General features: G+C 44.1%; 1 protein-coding gene across 7 annotated transcripts in view; it reads right to left on the minus strand.

The window, feature by feature from the left end:
- ryr1 (ryanodine receptor 1) overlaps positions 1-21,728 on the minus strand; it is a 604,017-nt gene that overhangs the window by 435,416 nt on the left and 146,873 nt on the right. For all 7 annotated transcript variants that reach the window (XM_033014584.1, XM_033014582.1, XM_033014581.1 and 4 more), the window contains 5 exons: positions 8,726-8,942; positions 4,699-4,803; positions 4,039-4,142; positions 3,868-3,951; positions 946-1,105 (listed from right to left, as the gene is read on the minus strand). In XM_033014584.1, coding sequence (XP_032870475.1) covers positions 946-1,105; positions 3,868-3,951; positions 4,039-4,142; positions 4,699-4,803; positions 8,726-8,942 — 670 coding nt within the window. The remainder of the gene's footprint in view (positions 1-945; positions 1,106-3,867; positions 3,952-4,038; positions 4,143-4,698; positions 4,804-8,725; positions 8,943-21,728) is intronic.

Below are 21,728 nucleotides of genomic sequence, written 5' to 3' on the forward strand. Positions count from 1 at the left end.
CTAGTCAATATTCTAGTCAATATGCATTCATCAAACCTAGTCAATATTCATTAATCAACCAAATTGAACTAAAATTTGAAACCTTGAGAGGATCCAAACAAACCTTGATGGTGAATGGTATGCCTACCTCCTATTTAACATCTGTTAAATCCATGAGTACATTTGTTCAAAGTTGATTAGTGCTCCATAATTGGAATCTTTTTATTTCTCACCCAATCCAAAGCCATCCAATCATTATACTACTTTTTAAATGTGTTATACAGATTGTCAAACCATATTTCCATTTTCAAATAAACATCTTCATCAAATGAATCAATATGCAAACTTGTACGGTTTAGTTCAGAATTATGAAGCTTTTCTACTCTGATTCTTCCCAGTTATTTTTTCTCCCAATTCACGATTTGTTTAATGGTATTAGCTGTGGTTGAGCTGCTAGCTGATATTATATCCGACTCCTAATATTTGAGCAAAAAATCCAGCCGGCACCTTGATGCAATATTTAAGGACAGATCATATAAACTTCCTTCTCTCAGAGAGATGAAAAAATCTCCCACAGTACCAAATGAAGAAGAGCTTGATAGTTATCACTAATGTCCTGACCAATATTTATTCATCAACTAAGAGAGCTAATCTAGTTAATTTGTAAAATTTGCTATGAACAAATTAACTGCAATGTTTTCTACCTTACAACAGTAGCTGTATATACCTAATGTCCTCATTTTACTGTAAAGTGCTTTGGGGCATCCTTAGGTTATGAAACAGGTTATTATCAATTCCTTCATCTTAATATGATAAAATAAAAAAGCAAGGTTAATATACATGGTATTCTGGGGGCGGAGGGGGTTACCAGAAAACATGAGAATACATCCAAAGTAAATTGCATGTATGCAATCATCTATTATGCGCTCCCAAGTAAAAAATTGAAATGTGTTTTCTTCTCCTTACCTGCAAAATACTGAAAGTCCACCCTTGGCGGATGCGATCCCGTGCCCAGACATTGTGACCATTTTCAGCCAGTTTGTCCACCAAAGTATTCTGGGCTGGAGTAAGTTTTACATGGGAAAGGTCAAGTGGAGTAGGTTTATAACCGCTTGTCATAAGGTACCTGTGACCATAGGATATTAGAATTGTCATTAAACACTGAACTAAAGCAAAAATTTAATATCTTACAGGCAATAAATAAAACAGAAAATGTTGGGACCACTCAAAGACTCAGGCAGCAGTAAAATTAACATTTCAAATTAAAGACTTACTGTGAAAGAGAAATCTAATTAGTTTTAAGTTGTGGAGAAGTTAGGGTACAGCTATCAATGACACAGTGAATCTCTCTGATTAACCAAATGGACATAGACTGTAGATAAAGACATTGATGAGGATAGCTAGAGAACTAGAACATGAACAAAAGGAACATAAAAGTTGCAAAATGCACAAAATATTGAGCAGATCAGGCTACTACAAACCCACTAACTCCCATGACTATCTGGACTACACTTCTTCCCACCCTGCTTCCTGTAAGAACTCTATCCCCAATTCCCAATTCCTTAGTCTACGCTGCATCTGCACCCAGGATGAGGTGTTCCAAACCAGGGCATCGGCAATGTCCTCATTCTTTAGGGAACGGGGTTTCCCTTCTTCTACTATAGATGAGGCTCTCACCAGGGTCTCTTCTATACCCCGTAGCTCTGCTCTCACTCCCCATCCCCCCAATTGTAACAAGGACAGAGTCCCCCTTGTCCTCACCTTCTACCCAACCAGCCGTCACATACAACAGATAATCCTCCGACATTTTCGCCACCTCCAACGGGATCCCACCACTGGACACATCTTCCCATCTCCTCCCCTTTCGGCATTCCGCAGAGACCGTCAATTCGTCCCTTCTCACCCAAACCACCCTCTCCCATGCTACTTTCCCTTGCAACTGCAGGAAATGCTACACTTGTCACTTTACCTCCCCCCTTAACTCCATTCAAGGACCTAAGCAGTCTTTCCAGGTGAGGCAGAGGTTCACCTGCACCTCCTCCAACTTCATCTATTGCATCCGCTGTTCCAGGTGTCAGCTGCTCTACATCGGTGGGACACAAGGCTTCGCGATCGCTTCGCCCAACACCTCCACTCAGTTCGCAATAACCAACCTGATCTCCCGGTGGCTCAGCACTTCAACTCCCCCTCCCATTCCAAATCCGACCTTTCAGTCCTGGGCCTCCTCCATGGCCAGAGTGAGCACCACCGTAAATTGGAGGAGCAGCACCTCATATTTCGTTTGGGTAGTTTGCACTCCAGCGGTATTTCAGGCAATCCTTGCTTTCTCCCTCTTTCTCCTCCCCTTCCCAGCTCTCCCTCTGCCTCTTCCTTTCTTCTTCCCGCCCCCCCACCTCCACCAATCTGAAGAAGGGTCTCGACCCAAAACATCACATATTCCTTTGCTCCATAGATGCTGCTGCACCCGCTGCGTTTCTCCAGCATTTTTGTCTACCTTCGAGCAGATCAGGCTGCACTTTAGAGAAAACAGAACTAAGAAAATGTTACATATGGGTGAGCAATATTAGCCAATTCTGATACAATCAGAGGAAGTGAGTTACCTGAAGTTGAAAATTTTAATATAGGGTCTGGAAAACTGCAAAATGCCTAGATGAGTTCCGGTTACTTAAATTTACATTGTGCATCATCAAGTTTACATTGTGGTACATATTATTCTCCCACTGACATAACATGATACAGGAAATTCAGCATCACTTTGCAGAAAGAACACAGGTGCTCCCAATCTACATTTGCTTTCTCCAAGGTATAAATACCACACTGTTGAAGTGTATATAATGGTAACTGTAACTTTAAGTACTAAGTATTAGAATGGTACTGGACCAAGTGGGACCCATTGTGCCCCGTTCCCGCAATGCTATGTTCCACCACTCACCCATAGCCCCCAACTGTGCAGACGCGGCTGACGTTTTAAAGTTTAAAATGGCAATAACTTGTAATATATCAGATCAATGTGAACGCATCTCACTCTCCCTCTTCAGTCCCCTATTCCCCTCCTCCATTATCCTCTCTCTCCCCACCCTCCACCAACCCTCCTCGGCTTCCTCCCCTCACCCCTCCCTCACCTCCTCCATTATCTCGCCATCCCTCTTCCTACCCCTATCCTCCTCCATTTCCCCTCATCCCCCAGCACTCCCTCCCTCTCCTCTTCACCCTCCCTCTTCTTTCCCCTCTCCTCCTCCCCTCCCCCACTCCCTCCCTCACCTCTCACGCCCTCTTCTTTCCACAACACTCAGTCACTTCCTCCCTCCCCCTATAACACCTCTCCCACACAATACGCAAGAAGAAGAAGCAGAAGGGATCAATCTCGTGAACCTACGCTGCACTGCCTCAATCACAAGGATGTCCTTCCTCAAATTAGGCCAAAACTGTACACAATACTCTAGATGTGGTCTTACCAGATCCATTTTACTTGTCACATCCTCAAAAAAATCCAGAAGATTAGTCAAGCATGATTTTCCTTTCATAAATCCATGTTGACGGACTAATCCTTTTTGTGTCATCCAAATGCCCCATTATTACCTCTTTAATAATTGACTCCAGCATTTTTCCCACCACCGAAGTCAGACTAAATGGTCTGTAATTCCCCGTTTTCTCTCTCGCTCCTTTCTTGAAACGTGGGATAACATTACCAATCCACAGGAACTGATCCTGATTCCTTTGAATCTCAGTATCTCAGTATGCATAATAATAATATACCAATAGAATATCAATTCATTTACACTGAAATTAATTGCCAAATGAACTGTGAGCATATCTTGCTTCTTCCCATTTCATTCAATTCACTTAAAAGTTATAAACATTCAAATTGTATAAAAAAGCAAAACTTACGATTTGGCCATTTTAATTTTCTTTAGATTTTCTTCTGCCTTTTCATCAGCCATTCCAACATGGCACCCTAATGCCAGGAGGGTTCTGAGGAGAAATGTTCAGAAAATATATTGTTAATGATATATCAGTGAAATTAAAACAATGTCACCACAGAAATTGCATTGTACTTACTTCAGAGTTTCACCAGACATTTGCAAGTTGTAGTTTCTCTCAGGTTCAGGTAACCTATGAAACTCAACGAGACAAGGGTGCAGTTTTTTGTTGTCATCTCGGATCTAATTGTAAAAACAAAGAAAATGATTAGTCATAGAGTAATTTGACACTGAAAAAGGCCCGTTCATCCTGGTGCAGGAATTCAACCTGAAACATCAACAAACACTTTCACCCCAAAGTTGCTGCTCAACACACTGAGTTCCTTCAACAGATCATTTGTTTTCTGAGCAATATATTGAAAATGGTTGCATTTATTTTCAATCCATGGAGGTTGAGTTAGTTCCAGGTTTTGTTACATTTCTATATTTTAGCAAGAAACTTACTGCATTGGAACCTCCTACATGAAGCATTTAAAACTTTTAATTCATATGCTTGACTTTGGCTATACTTTTAAAGGATTCTCCATTAGCTGCAACATTTATTACCGATTTTCTTACAGATATGAAAACCCAAATTAGACCAACAATTTTTATCCAGAACTTTATGAACAACAAATGTAAAGTTTTTACTTTAATCATGTAGAGAAATAAAACTTGATTTATTTCCATCGGGCATTAACATATGTAATTGCATAATTAGATCATATTTTGAGACAGATGTAATTTTAAAACTTCTTACTGTGCCATACGTCCAACCTATCTCGATCTTTGTTATAGACCAAAGCTCATGTATGTTTTCAGCTAATTTCTCTCGTATACGTTCCAGATGAGGTGGTAGAACAATCTAAAATAAAATAAGAACAATAATAAAATAAGAATAAGAAAATAACAATTAAAAAAATATTTCTAAAATTACAAAAATGTCAACAACATTTCATCCTGATCAAATGTATCTGAGGACACTGTGGGAAGCTCGAGAGGAGATTGCAGGTGCCCTGGCTGATATTTCAGAATCGTCATTAAATACAGGTGAAGTGCCAGAAGTCTGGATAGTGGCAAATGTTGTGCCTCTATTCAAGGACTGCAGAGAAAATCTAGGGAACTATAGGCCAGTGAGCCTTACATCTATCGTCGGAAAGTTACTAGAAACTATTCTAAGGGATAGGATCTACATGCTTTTAGATGGACAAGGGTTGATTAGGAATAGTCAGCATGGGATAGGAGTGGGAGGTCATGTCTCACGAACCAGATTGCCTTTTTTGAAGATGTGACTAAAAAGGTTGATGGGGGCAGAGCTGTAGATGTTGTATACAATGCCCTCCATAATGTTTGGGACATCCATCATTTATTTATTTGCCCCTGTACTCCACAATTTGAGTTTTGTAATCGCATGTGGTTAAAGTGCACATTGTCAGATTTTAATAAAGCCCATTTTTATACATTTTTGTTTCACCATGTAGAAATTACAGCAGTGTTTATATATAGTCCACCCATTTCAGGACACCATAATGTTTGGGACACAACAATGCCATGTAAATGAAAGTAGCCATGTTTAGTATTTTGTTGCATATCCTTTGCATGCAATGACTGCTTGAAGTCTGCGATTCATGGACATCACCAGATGCTGGGTGTCTTCTTTGGTGATGCTCTGCCAGGCCTACAGTGCAGCCATCTTTAGCTTATGCTGGTTTTGGGGCCTAGTCCCCTTCAGTTTTCTTTTCAGCATATAAAAGGCATGCTCAATTGGGTTCAGATTGGGTGATTGACTTGGCCACTCAAGAATTAATCATATTTTAGCTTTCAAAAACTCCTTTGTTGCTTTTGCAGTATGTTTGGGGTCATTATCTTGCTGTAGAATGAACCGCCAGCCAATGCGTTTTGAGGCATTTGTTTGAATTTCAGCAGATAGGATGTGTCTATACACTTCAGAATTCAATATGCTACAACCATCAGCAGTTGTATCATCAATGAAGATAAGTGAGCTAGTATCTTCAGCAGCCATACATCCCCAGACCATAACACCCCCACCACCGTGTTTCACAGATTAGGTGGTAGGCTTTGGATCTTGGGCAGTTCCTTGTCTCCTCCATACTTTGCTCTCGCCATTACTCTGATATAAGTTAATTTTCGTCTCATCTGTCCACAAGACCATTTTCCAGAACTGTGGTTGCTCTGTAGCCAGGCCACCCTATTTTTGCGGCTAACCAGTGGCTTGCATCTTGCAGGGTAGCCTCTGTATTTCTGTTCATGAAGTCTTCTGCGCATAGTGGTCATCGACAAATCCACACCTGACTCCTGAAGAGTGTTTCTAATCTGTCAGATAGGTGTTTCGGGTTTTTCTTTATTATAGACAGAATTCTTCTGTCATCAGCTGTGGAGGTCTTCCTTGGCCTGCCAGTCCCTTTGCGATTAGTAAGCTCACCAGTGCTCTCTTTCTTCTTAATGATCTTCCGAACAGTTGATTTTGGTAAGCCTAAGGTTTGGTTGATGTCTCCAGCAGTTTTGTTCGTGGTTCATTCTGTGTTTATACATAGTTCCCCCATTTTAGGGCACCATAATGTTTGGGACATGTGGCTTCACATGAGTTTGTAATTTCTCAGGTGTGTTTAAATGCTTCCTTAAAGCAGGTATAATGCAGGTATCTCAGCACCTAGTCTTTCCAACACCCTTGGAACATTTATTGTTGTTTATCAACACAAGGACCAAAGTTGTGCCAATGAAAGTCAAAGAAGCCATTATGAGTCTGAGAAACAAGAATAAAACTGTTCCACTGCTAGGAGGGTCTAGGACTAGAGGTCATAGCCTCAGAATTAAAGGTCATTCCTTCAGGAAGGAGATGAGGAGAAATGTATTTAGGGTGGTGAATTAGGTCATAAGTGATAGGAGTAGAATTAGGAATTTGGTCCATCAAGTCTACTCCACCATTTAATCATGGCTGATCTATCTCTCCCTCCTAACCCCATTCTACTGCCATCTCCCCATAACCTCTGACACCAGTGCTAATCAAGAATCTATCTCTGCATTAAAAATATCAACTGACGGCCTCCACAGCCTTATGTGGCAAATAATTCTACAGATTCACCACCCTCTGACTGAAGAAATTTCTCCTCATCTCCTTCCTAAAAGAACGTCCTTTAATTCTGAGACTATAACCTCTAATCCAAGACTCTCCAATTAGTGGAAACATCCCCTCCACATCTACTCTATCCAAGCCTTTCACTATTCTGTATGTTTCAATGAGGTTCCCCCTCATTCTTCTAAACTCCTGCGAGTACAGGCCCAGTGCTGACAAACGGCCATCTTATGTTAACCCACTCATTCCTGAAATCATTCTTATAAACCTCCTCTGGACCTTCTCCAGAGTCAGCACATCCTTCCTCTGATATGGTGCCCAAAATTGCTCACAATGTTCCAAATGTGGCTTGACCAGCACTGTATAGAGCCTCAGCATTACATCCATATTTTTGTATACAAGCCCTCTTGAAATAAATGCTAACATTGAGTTTGCTTTCTTTACTACCGATTCAACATGCAGATTAAATTTTTGGGAATCCTGCACCATTTTTGGGAATCCTGAATCCAAGTCCCTTTGCAACTCCAATTTCTGGATTCTCTCCCCATTTAGATAATAGTCTACGCCTTTATTCCTTTATTCTCAAGGTGTCCTTGAGACTCTTGAAAGGCGCCCATAAATAAAATGTATTATTATTATTATTATTACTACCAAAATGCATGACTCCACATGGCCAGAGCGAGCAACACCGGAAATTGGAGGAACAGCACCTCATATTCCGCTTGGGGAGTCTGCATCCTGGGGGCATGAACATTGAATTCTCCCAATTTTGTTAGTCCTTGCTGTCTCCTCCCCTTGCTCAGCCCTCCTGCTGTCTCCTCCCATCCCCCAGCCTTCGGGCTCCTCCTCCTTTTTCCTTTCTTCTCCCCGCTCCCCCCACCCCCCATCAGTCTGAAGAAGGGTTTCGGCCCGAAACGTTGCCCATTTCCTTCGCTCCATAGATGCTGCTGCACCCGCTGAGTTTCTCCAGCTTTTTTGTGTACCTTGCATGACTCCACACTTTGCTGCACTATATTCCATCTGCCACTTATCTGTCCACTCTCACAACCTGTCCAAGATTCTCTACAGAGTCCCTGCTTTCTCTACATTACCTGCCATTCCACCTATTTTCGTATCATACGCAAATTTGGCCACAAAACCTTCAATCCCCTGGTCCAAATCTGAAAAAACCTTTGCCACAGAAGGCTGTGAAGGCCATCAATGGATATTTTTAAGGCAGAGATAGATAGATTCTTGATTAGTACGGGTGTCAGGGGTTATGGGGAGAAGGCAGCAGAATGGGGTTAGGAGGGAGAGATAGATCAGCCATAATTGAATGGTGTAGAATTGATGGGCCGAATGGCCTAATTCTGCTCCTATCATTTATGACCTTACGATATGTCTGTAATTATCAGAGACATTCAGAAAGACTGCAAAGGCCTTTCGACAGTACAAGATGTCAAAAAACCAATACGGAAGTCAGTCTGTGCGAATGGCAAATGGGGTAGGTGCGGAAGTGGAGATGTGTGGAGGTGTTATTTACAAACCACAAGGCGAACATTGTGGGGGACTCTGCCAAAGTAAAAGTTATTACTTTTGCAGTCAGGAGCTTCAAAATCTGATTAAGTAATGTATATTTTTGTAAATGTTTGCATATACAAAAAATCAAGAAACACTGAATTTATTTAAAAGTGGCCAATAGATAAATCCTTACCTGCGCTGTATCCACAGGAGACGGAGCAAATTCAGTATGTGACAGTGATTGTACAGGGCCCAAAAGATTTCGAGTGCCATCAAAATCATGCTTATATTGTTTGATGGGCTCTATTCTCATTCTTTCCTTTGGTAGTAGTGCTTCATAACCAGGAGAATAACCAGGTGGAGGCATAAACTTGAATTCCCCATGCCTACCACCTAGTAAAAATCTGACCCTACACACAAAAAATAAATTAAAATAACATTTAACGTCAATGTGAAATAGCCATCAGTGCAAATTCCTATTTATAGATCTTGTTGATATAAAACATCCCCCAACTAAAACTGTGAGCAATTAATTGCTGTTTAGTCACAGTATGTAGTTATTGAATCTGGAGATTTAAAACTTTGAATAAATCCTGGTAAGTTTTTTTTTCAATTGACAGAAAGCACTTTTCCACAAAAAGATATGCAGATTTTTATGACGCAGCATAAGAGAATGTTATTGTTAATATTCTTTGTCAGAAACAGTCTCACTGGACAATGCGAAGGAAATTGGCAAATCAATTTCTTAGAAATATAGAGTAAAATAAATCTGCTAACTTTTCATGGAACAAGATTGTATTGAGTTGATTGTTCAGGACTGATTGGAATCTGAAAGGATTCAGTGGACAATTGCAAAAAATGACAATTGGAGCTTCCAATATATTTCCCCAGTTTAATTACTGGGGATTTTTTAGTACAAGATCTAAATGAAATAATTCTACCATTTTGATCCTGATGTAATCTTAATCAACAACTGTTTCAGGAACACTGGAAAAATCAGCACAAGGTGGGGCCTAAACAAGTTTTTGTTTCCTATTACAGGTGCACAACCTTTTATCCGAAGATCCAAATAACGAAAACCTCCGAATAGCGGCCATTTTTTCGGTCCTTGAAGAAAGGTCCTTGAAAACGTTCACCGAGGGCGGCCCGCAGAGGTGACAGCGGAACCTCCGGTCGGTCCTCGAAGAAAGGGGAACTAAATCCCCATTCATAAAAGAGAAGATGAGGGTATATTGCGCGGGAGGGTTAATAATTGACAATATGCTGCTGCCTGTCCACTGAGTTAAAAAGTTCCCACGGTAGACTCACGATACACAGTCTTTCGTGAGTCTTGCGTGGGAACTTTTTAACTCAGCGGGGCAGGCAGCAGCAGATTGTCGCTCGCTTCAGTATCACCCCACCTACACCCCTCTGCTTCCCGGCCATGTGTGTGACCCCTTACCTCCCCTCTCTCCAGCTCCCCGCCCATTGCACCGGCGCGGGGGCTTTGCACTGTCTTCACGTCGGCGTTTGCAGCAGGACCGTGCCAGTCACCGGAGACGTCAGGACCAATTGGACACCGACCACCAGGCCCACCGCAAGCACGGAGATCCCAGAGACCCACAGCCAACAGCAGCCCAGCCCAGCCCCACTCCAACTACAGAGGAACCTGGGTTGCGGATGATGGGGCGCAGCTCGGGGCGTCGTAGGGGCCCATCGGGGAGCGGCCACTCAAAGCCACGCCGGGAGATGTAGGGCCCTGCCCCGGTCTTGATGTTGGAGCCCCCGGCGGGCGCTAGCAAGTCCGCGGCAATTTACAGCCGCGCCGGGCGTTGTAAGGACCCCCTCCAGGTCATTCTCAACCCCGTAATTCGGGCGGGAGAAGTCGCCGCTGCCGGTGCCCCGCAAAGCAGTCTCCCACCGGAGACCCGCGAGCTCCCGGTGTCACCATCCACCGGAGTCGGGTCGCAGCAGCTCGCCCCCGCAACTCTCCACCCTCCGAAGCTGGCTAGCTCCACGGAGGTAGGTCCGTAGGTCCACAGCTCCCACCGCCGCCCACCGACCCCCAGGCCCACTGCAAGCACGGAGATCCCAGAGACCCACAGCCAGCAGCAACTCCAGCCCAGCCCCGCTCCAACTCCAGAGGAACACGTAGGGGCAGAAGCTGATGGTGTGCAAGGTACGTCTTGTTCTTGGGGTGGCAGATGAGGGGGCGCAGCTCGGGCTGTGGGCGAACTGCCACTTGTCGCTGTAGCGGCCAAAGATCATAGAGGAGCTCCTCTATGATCTTTGGTAGCGGCCCATCGGGGAGCGGATTCCTCTGGAGTTGGAGGGGGAGGGGGTATTGTGCTGTTTGATCGCCCCCTGCTATCCCAGGGACAGGGAGACACAGCGGCTTTTTAGACTGGTGGGCAATCACTTCCAAAGTTCTGCCCACACAGTCAGTACACTTCTCCTACACTGTATTTCATACAAACATTTATTCTGCAAGAAAAAACGACATTGAAGACTCAAACTCGCGATCGAGTAACTGCCAGGATCAAGGCGCAAACTCGCGACCTTGCGGATATGAGCCGAGCACTCTACCACTGAGCCAGCCATTAAAATCTACGCTAAAAAAAATTCCATTCCGAAGACCGACAAATTCTGAATTATGAAAAATGTCTGGTCCCAAGGCTTTCGGATAAAAGGTTGTGCACCTGTATGGTCTGATTTTCACTTTCATGGTATGGTTACCTTATAAAGGTCTGCCAGTCAAGGATAGGCCTTGTCAGCCACCACAGGAATTGCAACCACAGACAAAACCCTCCCCTCTCGAAGCAGGTGAATGTCAAAGCTTCTCTCGTAGATCCCTCATCATCTCTCATAGATAAAGAGATGTCATCTAACATAGCACTATTATGAACTGGTTACCTAGTATTACTGATAATTTATATTATAGATTATTGTATATTTATTTGTGGCATTGTTGCATGAATGTGTCTGTATAGCTGCAGCATTTAAGAATTGCATTCTTACATTCCCAGTAAACATTAAATATGTAGGAAGGAACTGCAGATGCTGATTTACACTAAAGATAGACACAAAACGATAGAGTAACTTAATGGAACAGGCAGCATTTCTGGATAGAAGGAATGGGTGATGTTTCGGGTCGAGACCCTTCTTCAGACCAAGAGTCAGGGGAGAGGGAGAAACAGAAATAAGGAAGGGTAAGGTGTGAAAGTGGACATCAAAGGAGATGGTGCTCAAGGCAAATGTCGAATAAATCATTGTTAGCTAGGAGAAGGTGACACTGAAGCATACAGAGATCAAGTTTAATCGGGGGACAGTCAGACTGGACGGAAAACTAGGAAGGGGGAGGGATGGAGAGAGGGAAAGCAAGAGTAATTAAATACATGTGAAGGAAGGAACTGCGAATGCTGTTTTAAACCGAAGATAGAAACAAAAAGCTGGAGTAACTCATCGGGACAGGCAGCATCTCTGGAGAGTAGGAATGGGTGACGTTTCGGGTCGAGACCCTTCTTCAGATTAGTTAGGGGAAAAGGAAACGAGAGATATAGACGATGATGTAGAGAGATAAAGACCAATGAATGAAAGATATGCAAAAAAGTAACAATGATAAATGAATCAGGCCATTGTTAGATGTTTGTTGGGTGAAAACGAGAAGCTGGTCGGGAGAGAGGGAGAGAGGGAGAGAGGGAGAGAGGGAGAGAGGGAGAGAGGGAGAGAGGGAGAGAGGGAGAGAGGGAGAGAGGGAGAGAGGGAGAGAGGGAGAGAGGGAGAGAGGGAGAGAGGGAGAGAGGGAGAGAGGGAGAGAGGGAGAGAGGGAGAGAGGGAGAGAGGGAGAGAGGGAGAGAGGGAGAGAGGGAGGGAATGCTAGGATTGCTTGAAGTTATAGAAATCAATTTCTATAATCAAAATCAATTTCTATAACTGGGCTGTAAGCTGCCCAAGCGAAATAGGAGATGCTGTTCCTCTCAATTTGCATTTACCCTCACTCTGACAATGGAGGAGGCCTCTGACAGAGAGGTCAATGTGGGAATGAGAAGGAGAAGTAAAGTGTTTAGCAACCTGGGAGATCAGGTAGGTTCAGATGGACTGAGCAAAGGTGTTCAACTAAACGATCACCCAGTCTACGTTTGGTATTCACATCTTGAACAACGGATACAGTTGATGAGTTTGGAGGAGGTGCAGGTGAGCCTGAAAGGACTGCTGGGATCCCTGGACAGTAGTGAGAGGAGGTATAAGGACAGGTGCTGCATCTCCTGCGTTTGAAAGGGAAGATACCTGGGGAGGGGGTGGTTTGGGAGGGAAGGAATGAGTTAACCAGGAAGTTGTGGAGGACTGAATGAACTCCAAAAGAACCTTGACAGAAATACATAGAAAAAAGAATATTCAATATGTTATAGAGAACCAGTGTAGATGAGCTGAAAGGAGAAGAAAACGTACAACACTCTATGGAACAACTAAGGGGTAAATACAAATTTATTGTGGAGACATAAGAAACCTATTGTGTTTAAGGGAATCAATATCACATAAAAGATTTAAGGTTCATGGTTTAACTGTGACAGTCATATGAATTCAGCACTGGCTTACTAATAAAAGACTGAGGGTTGCAGTGGAAGGACAATATTCAGACGGGAGGCCTATGGCCAGTGGGGTTGGCGCAGGGAACTTTTCTGGGACCTCTCTTGTTCATGATATAAATTACTTGGATAGACAGAAAATGCTGGAGTAACTCAGCGGGACAGGCAGCATCTCTGGAGAGAAGGAATGGGTCAAAGATAGATAAGTCAAAGAGATGCTGCCTGTCCCACTGAGTTACTCTAGCATTTTGTGGTCTATCTCCGATTTAAACCAGCATCTGCAGTTCTTTCCTACACTAAATGACTTGGATATATACGCAGCTAGGTTGGTCAGTAAATTGCAAATTACATTAAGATAACGGGTCGTGGACTGTGATGAAGCCTGTCTAATTGTACAGCAGGTTATGTGTCAGCAGCAGAAATGGGTGAAGAAATGGCAGATGGAGTTAATCTGATTAAGTGTGAAGTTTTGCTTTGGGAGGTCAATGTAAGGAGAAAATATACAATAATTGCAAGACCCTTAACAACATTGATGTACAGAGGTATCTTGGGGTCCAAGTCCTTAATTCTCTGAACATGGCAATACAAGAAGATAGAATGGTGAAGAAGGCATATGAGTATGCTTGCCTTCATTGGTCGGGACATTGAGTATAATAGACAATAGACAATAGATACAGGAGTAGGCCATTCGGTCCTTCGACCCAGCACCGCCATTCATTGTGATCATAGCTGATCATCCGTAATCAGTACCCCGTTCCTTCCTTCTCCCAATATCCCCTGACTCCGCTATCTTTAAGAGCTCTATCTAGCTCTCTCTTGAAAGTATCCAGAGAAAGTATCCAGTCTCCACCGCCTTCTGAGGCAGAGAATTCCAGAGACTCACAACTCTTTGTGTGAAAAAGTGTTTCCTCATATCCGTTCTAAATGGCTTACCCCTTATTCTTAAACTGTGGCCCCTGGTTCTGGACTCCCCCAACATCGGGAACTTGTTTCCAGCCTCTAGCGTGTCCAAACCCTTCATAATCTTATATGTTTCAATAAGATATCCTCTCATCCTTCTAAACTCCAGAGTATACAAGCCGAGCCGCTCCATTCTCTCAGCATATGACAGTCCCGCCATCCCGGGAATTAACCTTGTAAACTCCCTCAATAGCAAGAATGTTCTTCCTCAAATTTGGGGCCCAAAACTGCACACAATACTCCAGGTGTCGTCTCACTAGCGCCAAGAAGTATGATGCAGCTTAAAAGGACTTTTGCGGGGCAAGTTATTTTTACACAAAAGGTGAGAAGTGCCTGGAACACGCTGCCAGGGATGGTGGTGAAGGCAGAATAAGTGCATGAAGAGATTTACTATATACACTTAATATAAACCCAAACACAGATTAGTAAAAATGTCATTGTTCTACCTGAGACATATGACAATAAAACACTCTTAACTCCCACAGCTATCTAGACTACACTTCTTCCCACCCTGCCTCCTGTAGAGACTGTCCCCTACTCCCACTTCCTCCGTCTACGCAGCATCTGCGCCCAAGATGAGATGTTCCATACCAAGATATCTGAGATGTCCTAATTCTTTAGGGAACGGGGCTTCCACTCTTCCATCATAGATGAGACCCTCACTAGGGTCACCTCGATATCCCACATCTCCGCTTCCCCCTAGCCGCAACAGGGACAGAGTCACCCTAGTCCTCACCTTTCACCCCATCAGCCGCCACATACAGCACATAATCCTCCTGCATTTTCACCACCTCCAATGGGATTCCAACACCAGCCACATCTTCCCATCTCCCCCCTTTCCACTTTTCACAGAGACCGTTCCCTCCACAACTCCCTGGTTAACTTGTCCCTTCCCACCCGAACCACCTCCTCCACAGGTACTTTACCCTGCAACCACAGCAAATGCAACACCTGTCCCTATACCTCCCCCCTTGACTCTGTGCAAGGATCCCAACCATCTTTTCAGATGAGGCAGAGGTTCACTTATACCTCCTGCAACCTCATCTGTCCACTGTTCCAGTTGTGGATTCCTATATATCGGTGAGACTGAGCGCAGGCTCTGCGATCATTTTGCTAAACATCTCCGCTCAGTCCGCCTAAACCTACCTGATCTCCCTGTTGCTAAACACTTAAATTCCTCCTCCTATTCCCACACTGACCTTTCTGTCCTGGGCCTCTTCCATTGACAGAGTGAGGCCCAGCTCAAATTGGAGGAACATAGAAACATAGAAACATAGAAATTAGGTGCAGGAGTAGGCCATTCGGCCCTTCGAGCCTGCACCGCCATTCAATATGATCATGGCTGATCATCCAACTCAGTATCCCGTACCTGCCTTCTCTCCATACCCTCTGATCCCCTTAGCCACAAGGGCCACATCTAACTCCCTCTTAAATATAGCCAATGAACTGGCCTCGACTACCCTCTGTGGCAGGGAGTTCCAGAGATTCACCACTCTCTGTGTGAAAAAAGTTCTTTTCATCTCGGTTTTAAAGGATTTCCCCCTTATCCTTAAGCTGTGACCCCTTGTCCTGGACTTCCCCAACATCGGGAGCAATCTTCCTGCATCTAGCCTGTCCAACCCCTTAAGAATTTTGTACGTTTCTATAAGATCCCCTCTCAATCTCCTAAATTCTAGAGAGTATAAACCAAGTCTATCCAGTCTTTCTTCATAAGACAGTCCTGACATCCCAGGAATCAGTCTGGTGAACCTTCTCTGCACTCCCTCTATGGCAATAATGTCCTTCCTCAGATTTGGAGACCAAAACTGTACGCAATACTCCAGGTGTGGTCTCACCAAGACCCTGTACAACTGCAGTAGAACCTCCCTGCTCCTATACTCAAATCCTTTTGCTATGAAAGCTAACATACCATTCGCTTTCTTCACTGCCTGCTGCACCTGCATGCCCACTTTCAATGACTGGTGTACCATGACACCCAGGTCTCGCTGCATCTCCCCTTTTCCTAGTTGGCCACCATTTAGATAATAGTCTGCTTTCCTGTTTTTGCCACCAAAATGGATAACCTCACATTTATCCACATTATACTGCATCTGCCAAACATTTGCCCACTCACCCAGCCTATCCAAGTCACCTTGCAGTCTCCTAGCATCCTCCTCACAGCTAACACTGCCCCCCAGCTTAGTGTCATCCGCAAACTTGGAGATATTGCCTTCAATTCCCTCATCCAGATCATTAATATATATTGTAAATAGCTGGGGTCCCAGCACTGAGCCTTGCGGTACCCCGCTAGTCACTGCCTGCCATTGTGAAAAGGACCCGTTTACTCCTACTCTTTGCTTCCTGTTTGCCAGCCAGTTCTCTATCCACATCAATACTGAACCCCCAATGCCGTGTGCTTTAAGTTTGTAAACTAATCTCTTATGTGGGACCTTGTCGAAAGCCTTCTGGAAGTCCAGATACACCACATCCACTGGTTCTCCCCTATCCACGCTACTAGTTACATCCTCGAAAAATTCTATAAGATTCGTCAGACATGATTTACCTTTTGTAAATCCATGCTGACTTTGTCCAATGATTTCACCACTTTCCAAATGTGCTGCTATCCCATCTTTAATAACTGACTCCAGCAGTTTCCCCACTACCGATGTTAGACTAACTGGTCTGTAATTCCCCGTTTTCTCTCTCCCTCCCTTCTTAAAAAGTGGGGTTACGTTTGCTACCCGCCAATCCTCAGGAACTACTCCAGAATCTAAAGAGTTTTGAAAGATTATTACTAATGCATCCACTATTTCTGGAGCTACTTCCTTAAGTACTCTGGGATGCAGCCTATCTGGCCCTGGGGATTTATCGGCCTTTAATCCATTCAATTTACCCAACACCACTTCCCGGCTAACCTAGATTTCACTCAATTCCTCCAACTCCTTTGACCCGCGGTCCCCTGCTATTTCCGGCAGATTATTTATGTCTTCCTTAGTGAAGACGGAACCAAAGTAGTTATTCAATTGGTCCGCCATATCCTTGTTCCCCATGATCAACTCACCCGTTTCTGACTGCAAGGGACCTACATTTGTTTTAACTAATCTCTTTCTTTTCACGTACCTATAAAAACTTTTGCAGTCAGTTTTTATGTTCCCTGCCAGTTTTCTTTCATAATCTATTTTTCCTTTCCTAATTAAGCCCTTTGTCCTCCTCTGCTGGTCTCTGAATTTCTCCCAGTGTCCGGTATGCTGCTTTTTCTGGCTAATTTGTACGCATCATCCTTCGCTTTGATACTATCCCTGATTTCCCTTGTTATCCACGGATGCACTACCTTCCCTGATTTATTCTTTTGCCAAACTGGGATGAACAATTTTTGTAGTTCATCCATGCAGTCTTTAAATGTCTTCCATTGCATATCCACCGTCAACCCTTTTAGAATTAATTGCCAGTCAATCTTGGCCAATTCACGTCTCATACCCTCAAAGTTACCTTTCTTTAAGTTCAGAACCATTGTTTCTGAATTAACAATGTCACTCTCCATCTTAATGAAGAACTCAACCATATTATGGTCACTCTTGCCCAAGGGGGCACGTACAACAAGACTGCTAACTAACCCTTCCTCATTACTCAATACCCAGTCTAAAATAGCCTGCTCTCTCGTTGGTTCCTCTACATGTTGATTTAGATAACTATCCCGCATACATTCCAAAAAATCCTCTTCCTCAGCACCCCTGCCAATTTGATTCACCCAATCTATATGTAGATTGAAGTCACCCATTATAACGGTTTTGACTTTGTCGCACGCATTTCTAATTTCCTGTTTGATACCATCTCCAACTTCACTACTACTGTTAGGTGGCCTGTACACAACACCCACCAGCGTTTTCTGCCCCTTAGTGTTTCGCAGCTCTACCCATACCGATTCCACATCCTGCAAACTAATGTCCTTCCTTTCCATTGCGTTAATCTCCTCTCTAATCAGCAACGCTACCCCACCTCCTTTTCCTTTCTCTCTATCCCTCCTGAATATTGAATATCCCTGGATGTTCAGCTCCCAGCCTTGGTCACCCTGGAGCCATGTCTCCGTGATCCCAACTATATCATAGTCATTAATAGCTATCTGCACATTCAACTCATCCACCTTATTACGAATGCTCCTTGCATTGAGACACAAAGCCTTCAGGCTTGTTTTTACAACACTCTTACCCCTTATACAATTTTGTTGAAAAGTGGCCCTTTTTGATTTTTGCCCTGGATTTTCCGGCCTGCCACTTTTATAACCATATAACAATTACAGCATGGAAACAGGCCATCTCGACCCCTCTAGTCCGTGCCGAACACATAATCTCCCCTAGTCCCATATACCTGCGCTCAGACCATAACCCTCCATTCCTTTCCCATCCATATAACTATCCAATTTATTTTTAAATGATAAAAACGAACCTGCCTCCACCACCTTCACTGGAAGCTCATTCCACACAGCTACCACTCTCTGAGTAAAGAAGTTCCCCCTCATGTTACCCCTAAACTTCAGTCCCTTAATTCTCAAGTCATGTCCCCTTGTTTGAATCTTCCCTACTCTCAGTGGGAAAAGCTTTTCCACGTCAACTCTGTCTATCCCTCTCATCATTTTAAAAACCTCTATCAAGTCCCCCCTTAACCTTCTGCGCTCCAAAGAATAAAGCCCTAACTTGTTCAACCTTTCTCTGTAACTTAGTTGCTGAAACCCAGGCAACATTCTAGTAAATCTCCTCTGTACTCTCTCTATTTTGTTGACATCCTTCCTATAATTAGGCGACCAAAATTGTACACCATACTCCAGAATTGGCCTCACCAATGCCTTGTACAATTTTAACATTACATCCCAACTTCTATACTCAATGCTCTGATTTATAAAGGCCAGCACACCAAAAGCTTTCTTAACCACCCTATCTACATGAGATTCCACTTTCATGGAACTGTGCACAGTTATTCCCAGATCCCTCTGTTCACCTACATTCTTCAATTCCCTACCATTTACCATGTACGTCCTATTTTGATTTGTCCTGCCAAGATGTAGCACCTCACACTTATCAGCATTAAACTCCATCTGCCATCTTTCAGCCCACTCTTCCAACTGGCATAAATCTCTCTGTAGACTTTGAAACTCTTCTTCATTACCCGCAACCCCACCTATCTTAGTATCATCTGCATACTTACTAATCCAATTTACCACACCATCGTCCAGATCATTGATGTACATGACAAACAACAGTGGACCCAACACAGATCCCTGTGGCACCCCACTCGTCACTGGCCTCCAACCTGACAAACAACCATCCACCATTACTCTCTGGCATCTCCCATTCAGCCACTGTTGAATCCATCTTGCTACTCCACCATTAATACCCAACCATTGAACCTTCTTAACCAACCTTCCATGAGGAACCTTGTCAAAGGCCTTACTGAAGTCCATATACACAACATCCACTGCTTTACCCTCATCAATTTCCCGAGTAACATCTTCAAAAAATTCAAGAAGATTAGTTAAACATGACCTTCCAGGCACAAATCCATGTTGACTGTTCCTAATCAGACCCTGTTTATCCAGATGCTTATATATATTATCTCTAAGTATTCTTTCCATTAATTTGCCCACCACTGACGTCAAACTAATAGGTCTATAATTGCTAGGTTTACTCTTAGACCCCTTTTTAAACAATGGAACAACATGCGCAGTACGCCAATCCTCCGGCACTATTCCCGTTTCTAATGACATTTGAAATATTTCTGCCATAGCCCCTGCTATTTCTACACTAACTTCCCTCAATGTCCTAGGGAATATCCTGTCCGGACCTGGAGACTTATCCACTTTTATATTTCTCAAAAGTGTCAGTACTTCCTCTTCTTTGATCCTCATAGTTTCCATAGCTACTCTACTTGTTTCCCTTACCTCACATAATTCAATATCCTTCTCCTTGGTGAATACCGAAGAAAAGAAACTGTTCAATATCTCCCCCATCTCTTTTGGCTCTCCATCTCTTTTCACTTTGCTACCTATTGCTTCTACCCTCATTTTACACCCCTCTGTCTCTACGCTCACACATTTAAGAAACCCTTTCCCTTTAACTCCATCCTCCACTAGCCCATTCGACACCCCACCCCCCTTATTCAGTTTAAAACCACCCGTGTAGCAGTGGCAAACCTGCCTGCCAGAATGCTGGACCCACACCTGTTAAGATGCAATCCGTCCCTTTTGTACAGTTCCCCCTTACCCCAAAACAGATCCCAGTGATCTAAGAATCTAAATCCCTGCCCCGTGCACCAGTTCCTCAGCCACACGTTCAGGTCCCGTATCTCCCTGTTCCTGCTCTCGCCAGCACAAGGAACTGGAAGCAAACCGGAGATAACAACCCTGGAGGTCCTGCTTTTCAGCATTTTTCCGAGCTCTCTAAAGTCACGCTGCAGAATATTCATCCCCTTCTGTCCGACATCGTTTGTGCCGACATGCACTACCACTTCCGGATGTTCACCTTCGCCCTTGAGGATTTTCTGCACTCTGTCCGTGACATCCTGGATCCTGGCACCAGGAAGGCAGCACACCATCCTCGCATCCCGTCTGTTGCCGCAGAAACCCCTGTCCGTACCTCTCACAATGGAGTCTCCTACTACAATGGCGTTGCCTGCCTTAGGCCTTTTTGGTTTTGGCTCAACAGCCCTATTCGCATCACAAGCCAGTCCGCCGCCCAGTGTAAACACCTCTTCTGTCCCAACTGCTTCTAAGTGGGTGAACCTGTTCACAAGAGGTACAACCCCCGGGGACGTTGGCATTCCATGCTTCCCTCCCGTTCTCACTGTCTCCCACCTTCTCTCTTCCAGTACCTTAGGTGTAACAATCGTACTGTAGGACTTGTCGAGGAACGACTCCGTTTCTCGGACGAACCGGAGGTCATCCACTTGCTTCTCCAGTTCCCCAACACGGCCCTTCAGGAGCTCTACCTGGGTGCACTTTTCGCATTTGTAGCAGCCAGAGGCACCGCCCACATACTGCAAGCATCACACTGAATCAGCTTGCCTGACATCTCCTTCTTTCGTCTCTCCCTCTGCAGTGTTTTGCGTAGTCTCCTCTCCGAAGACTCTCGAGCCAAAGACTCACACTTTTCTCACACGGCTGCTCACTCACTGCCGCTCCCTAAGAGCAGTCTTACTTAAATTGACTGATAAATTGCCTGATTTACCAATTTACAAACCAAATTCCTCAGTTTTCAACTGTTTTCACTTCTCTCCTCCCACTTGGGCTAGAGCCAATCAGTCGTATCTCTTGCTAATCTCCTCCTGCTGCTGCTGCTGTTGCTGCTCCCAAAGCTACAGCAGTTCTGAGTAACAACACCTCATATTTCACTTGGGCAACTTACAACACTGCGGTATGAATATCGACTTCACTAACTTCAAGTAACCTTTGCACTTCCTCTCTCTCCATCCCTCCCCCCTTCTCAGTTCTCCGACAGGACTGACTGTCCTCATTTACATTTTATCTCTGTTTGCTTTGTTGTTATGTTCTCCTAGCTAACAATGATCTATTCTACATTTTCCTTGATCTGCATCCTCTTTGTCTCGTTTTCACACCTTACATTGCTTTATCGCTGTACCTCCCTCTCCCCTGATTCAGTCTGAAGGGACTCGACCCGAAACGTCACCCATTCCTTCTGTCCA

This window comes from Amblyraja radiata, chromosome 41 (assembly GCF_010909765.2).
Source record: "Amblyraja radiata isolate CabotCenter1 chromosome 41, sAmbRad1.1.pri, whole genome shotgun sequence".
In the NCBI taxonomy this organism is placed as follows: domain Eukaryota; kingdom Metazoa; phylum Chordata; class Chondrichthyes; order Rajiformes; family Rajidae; genus Amblyraja; species Amblyraja radiata.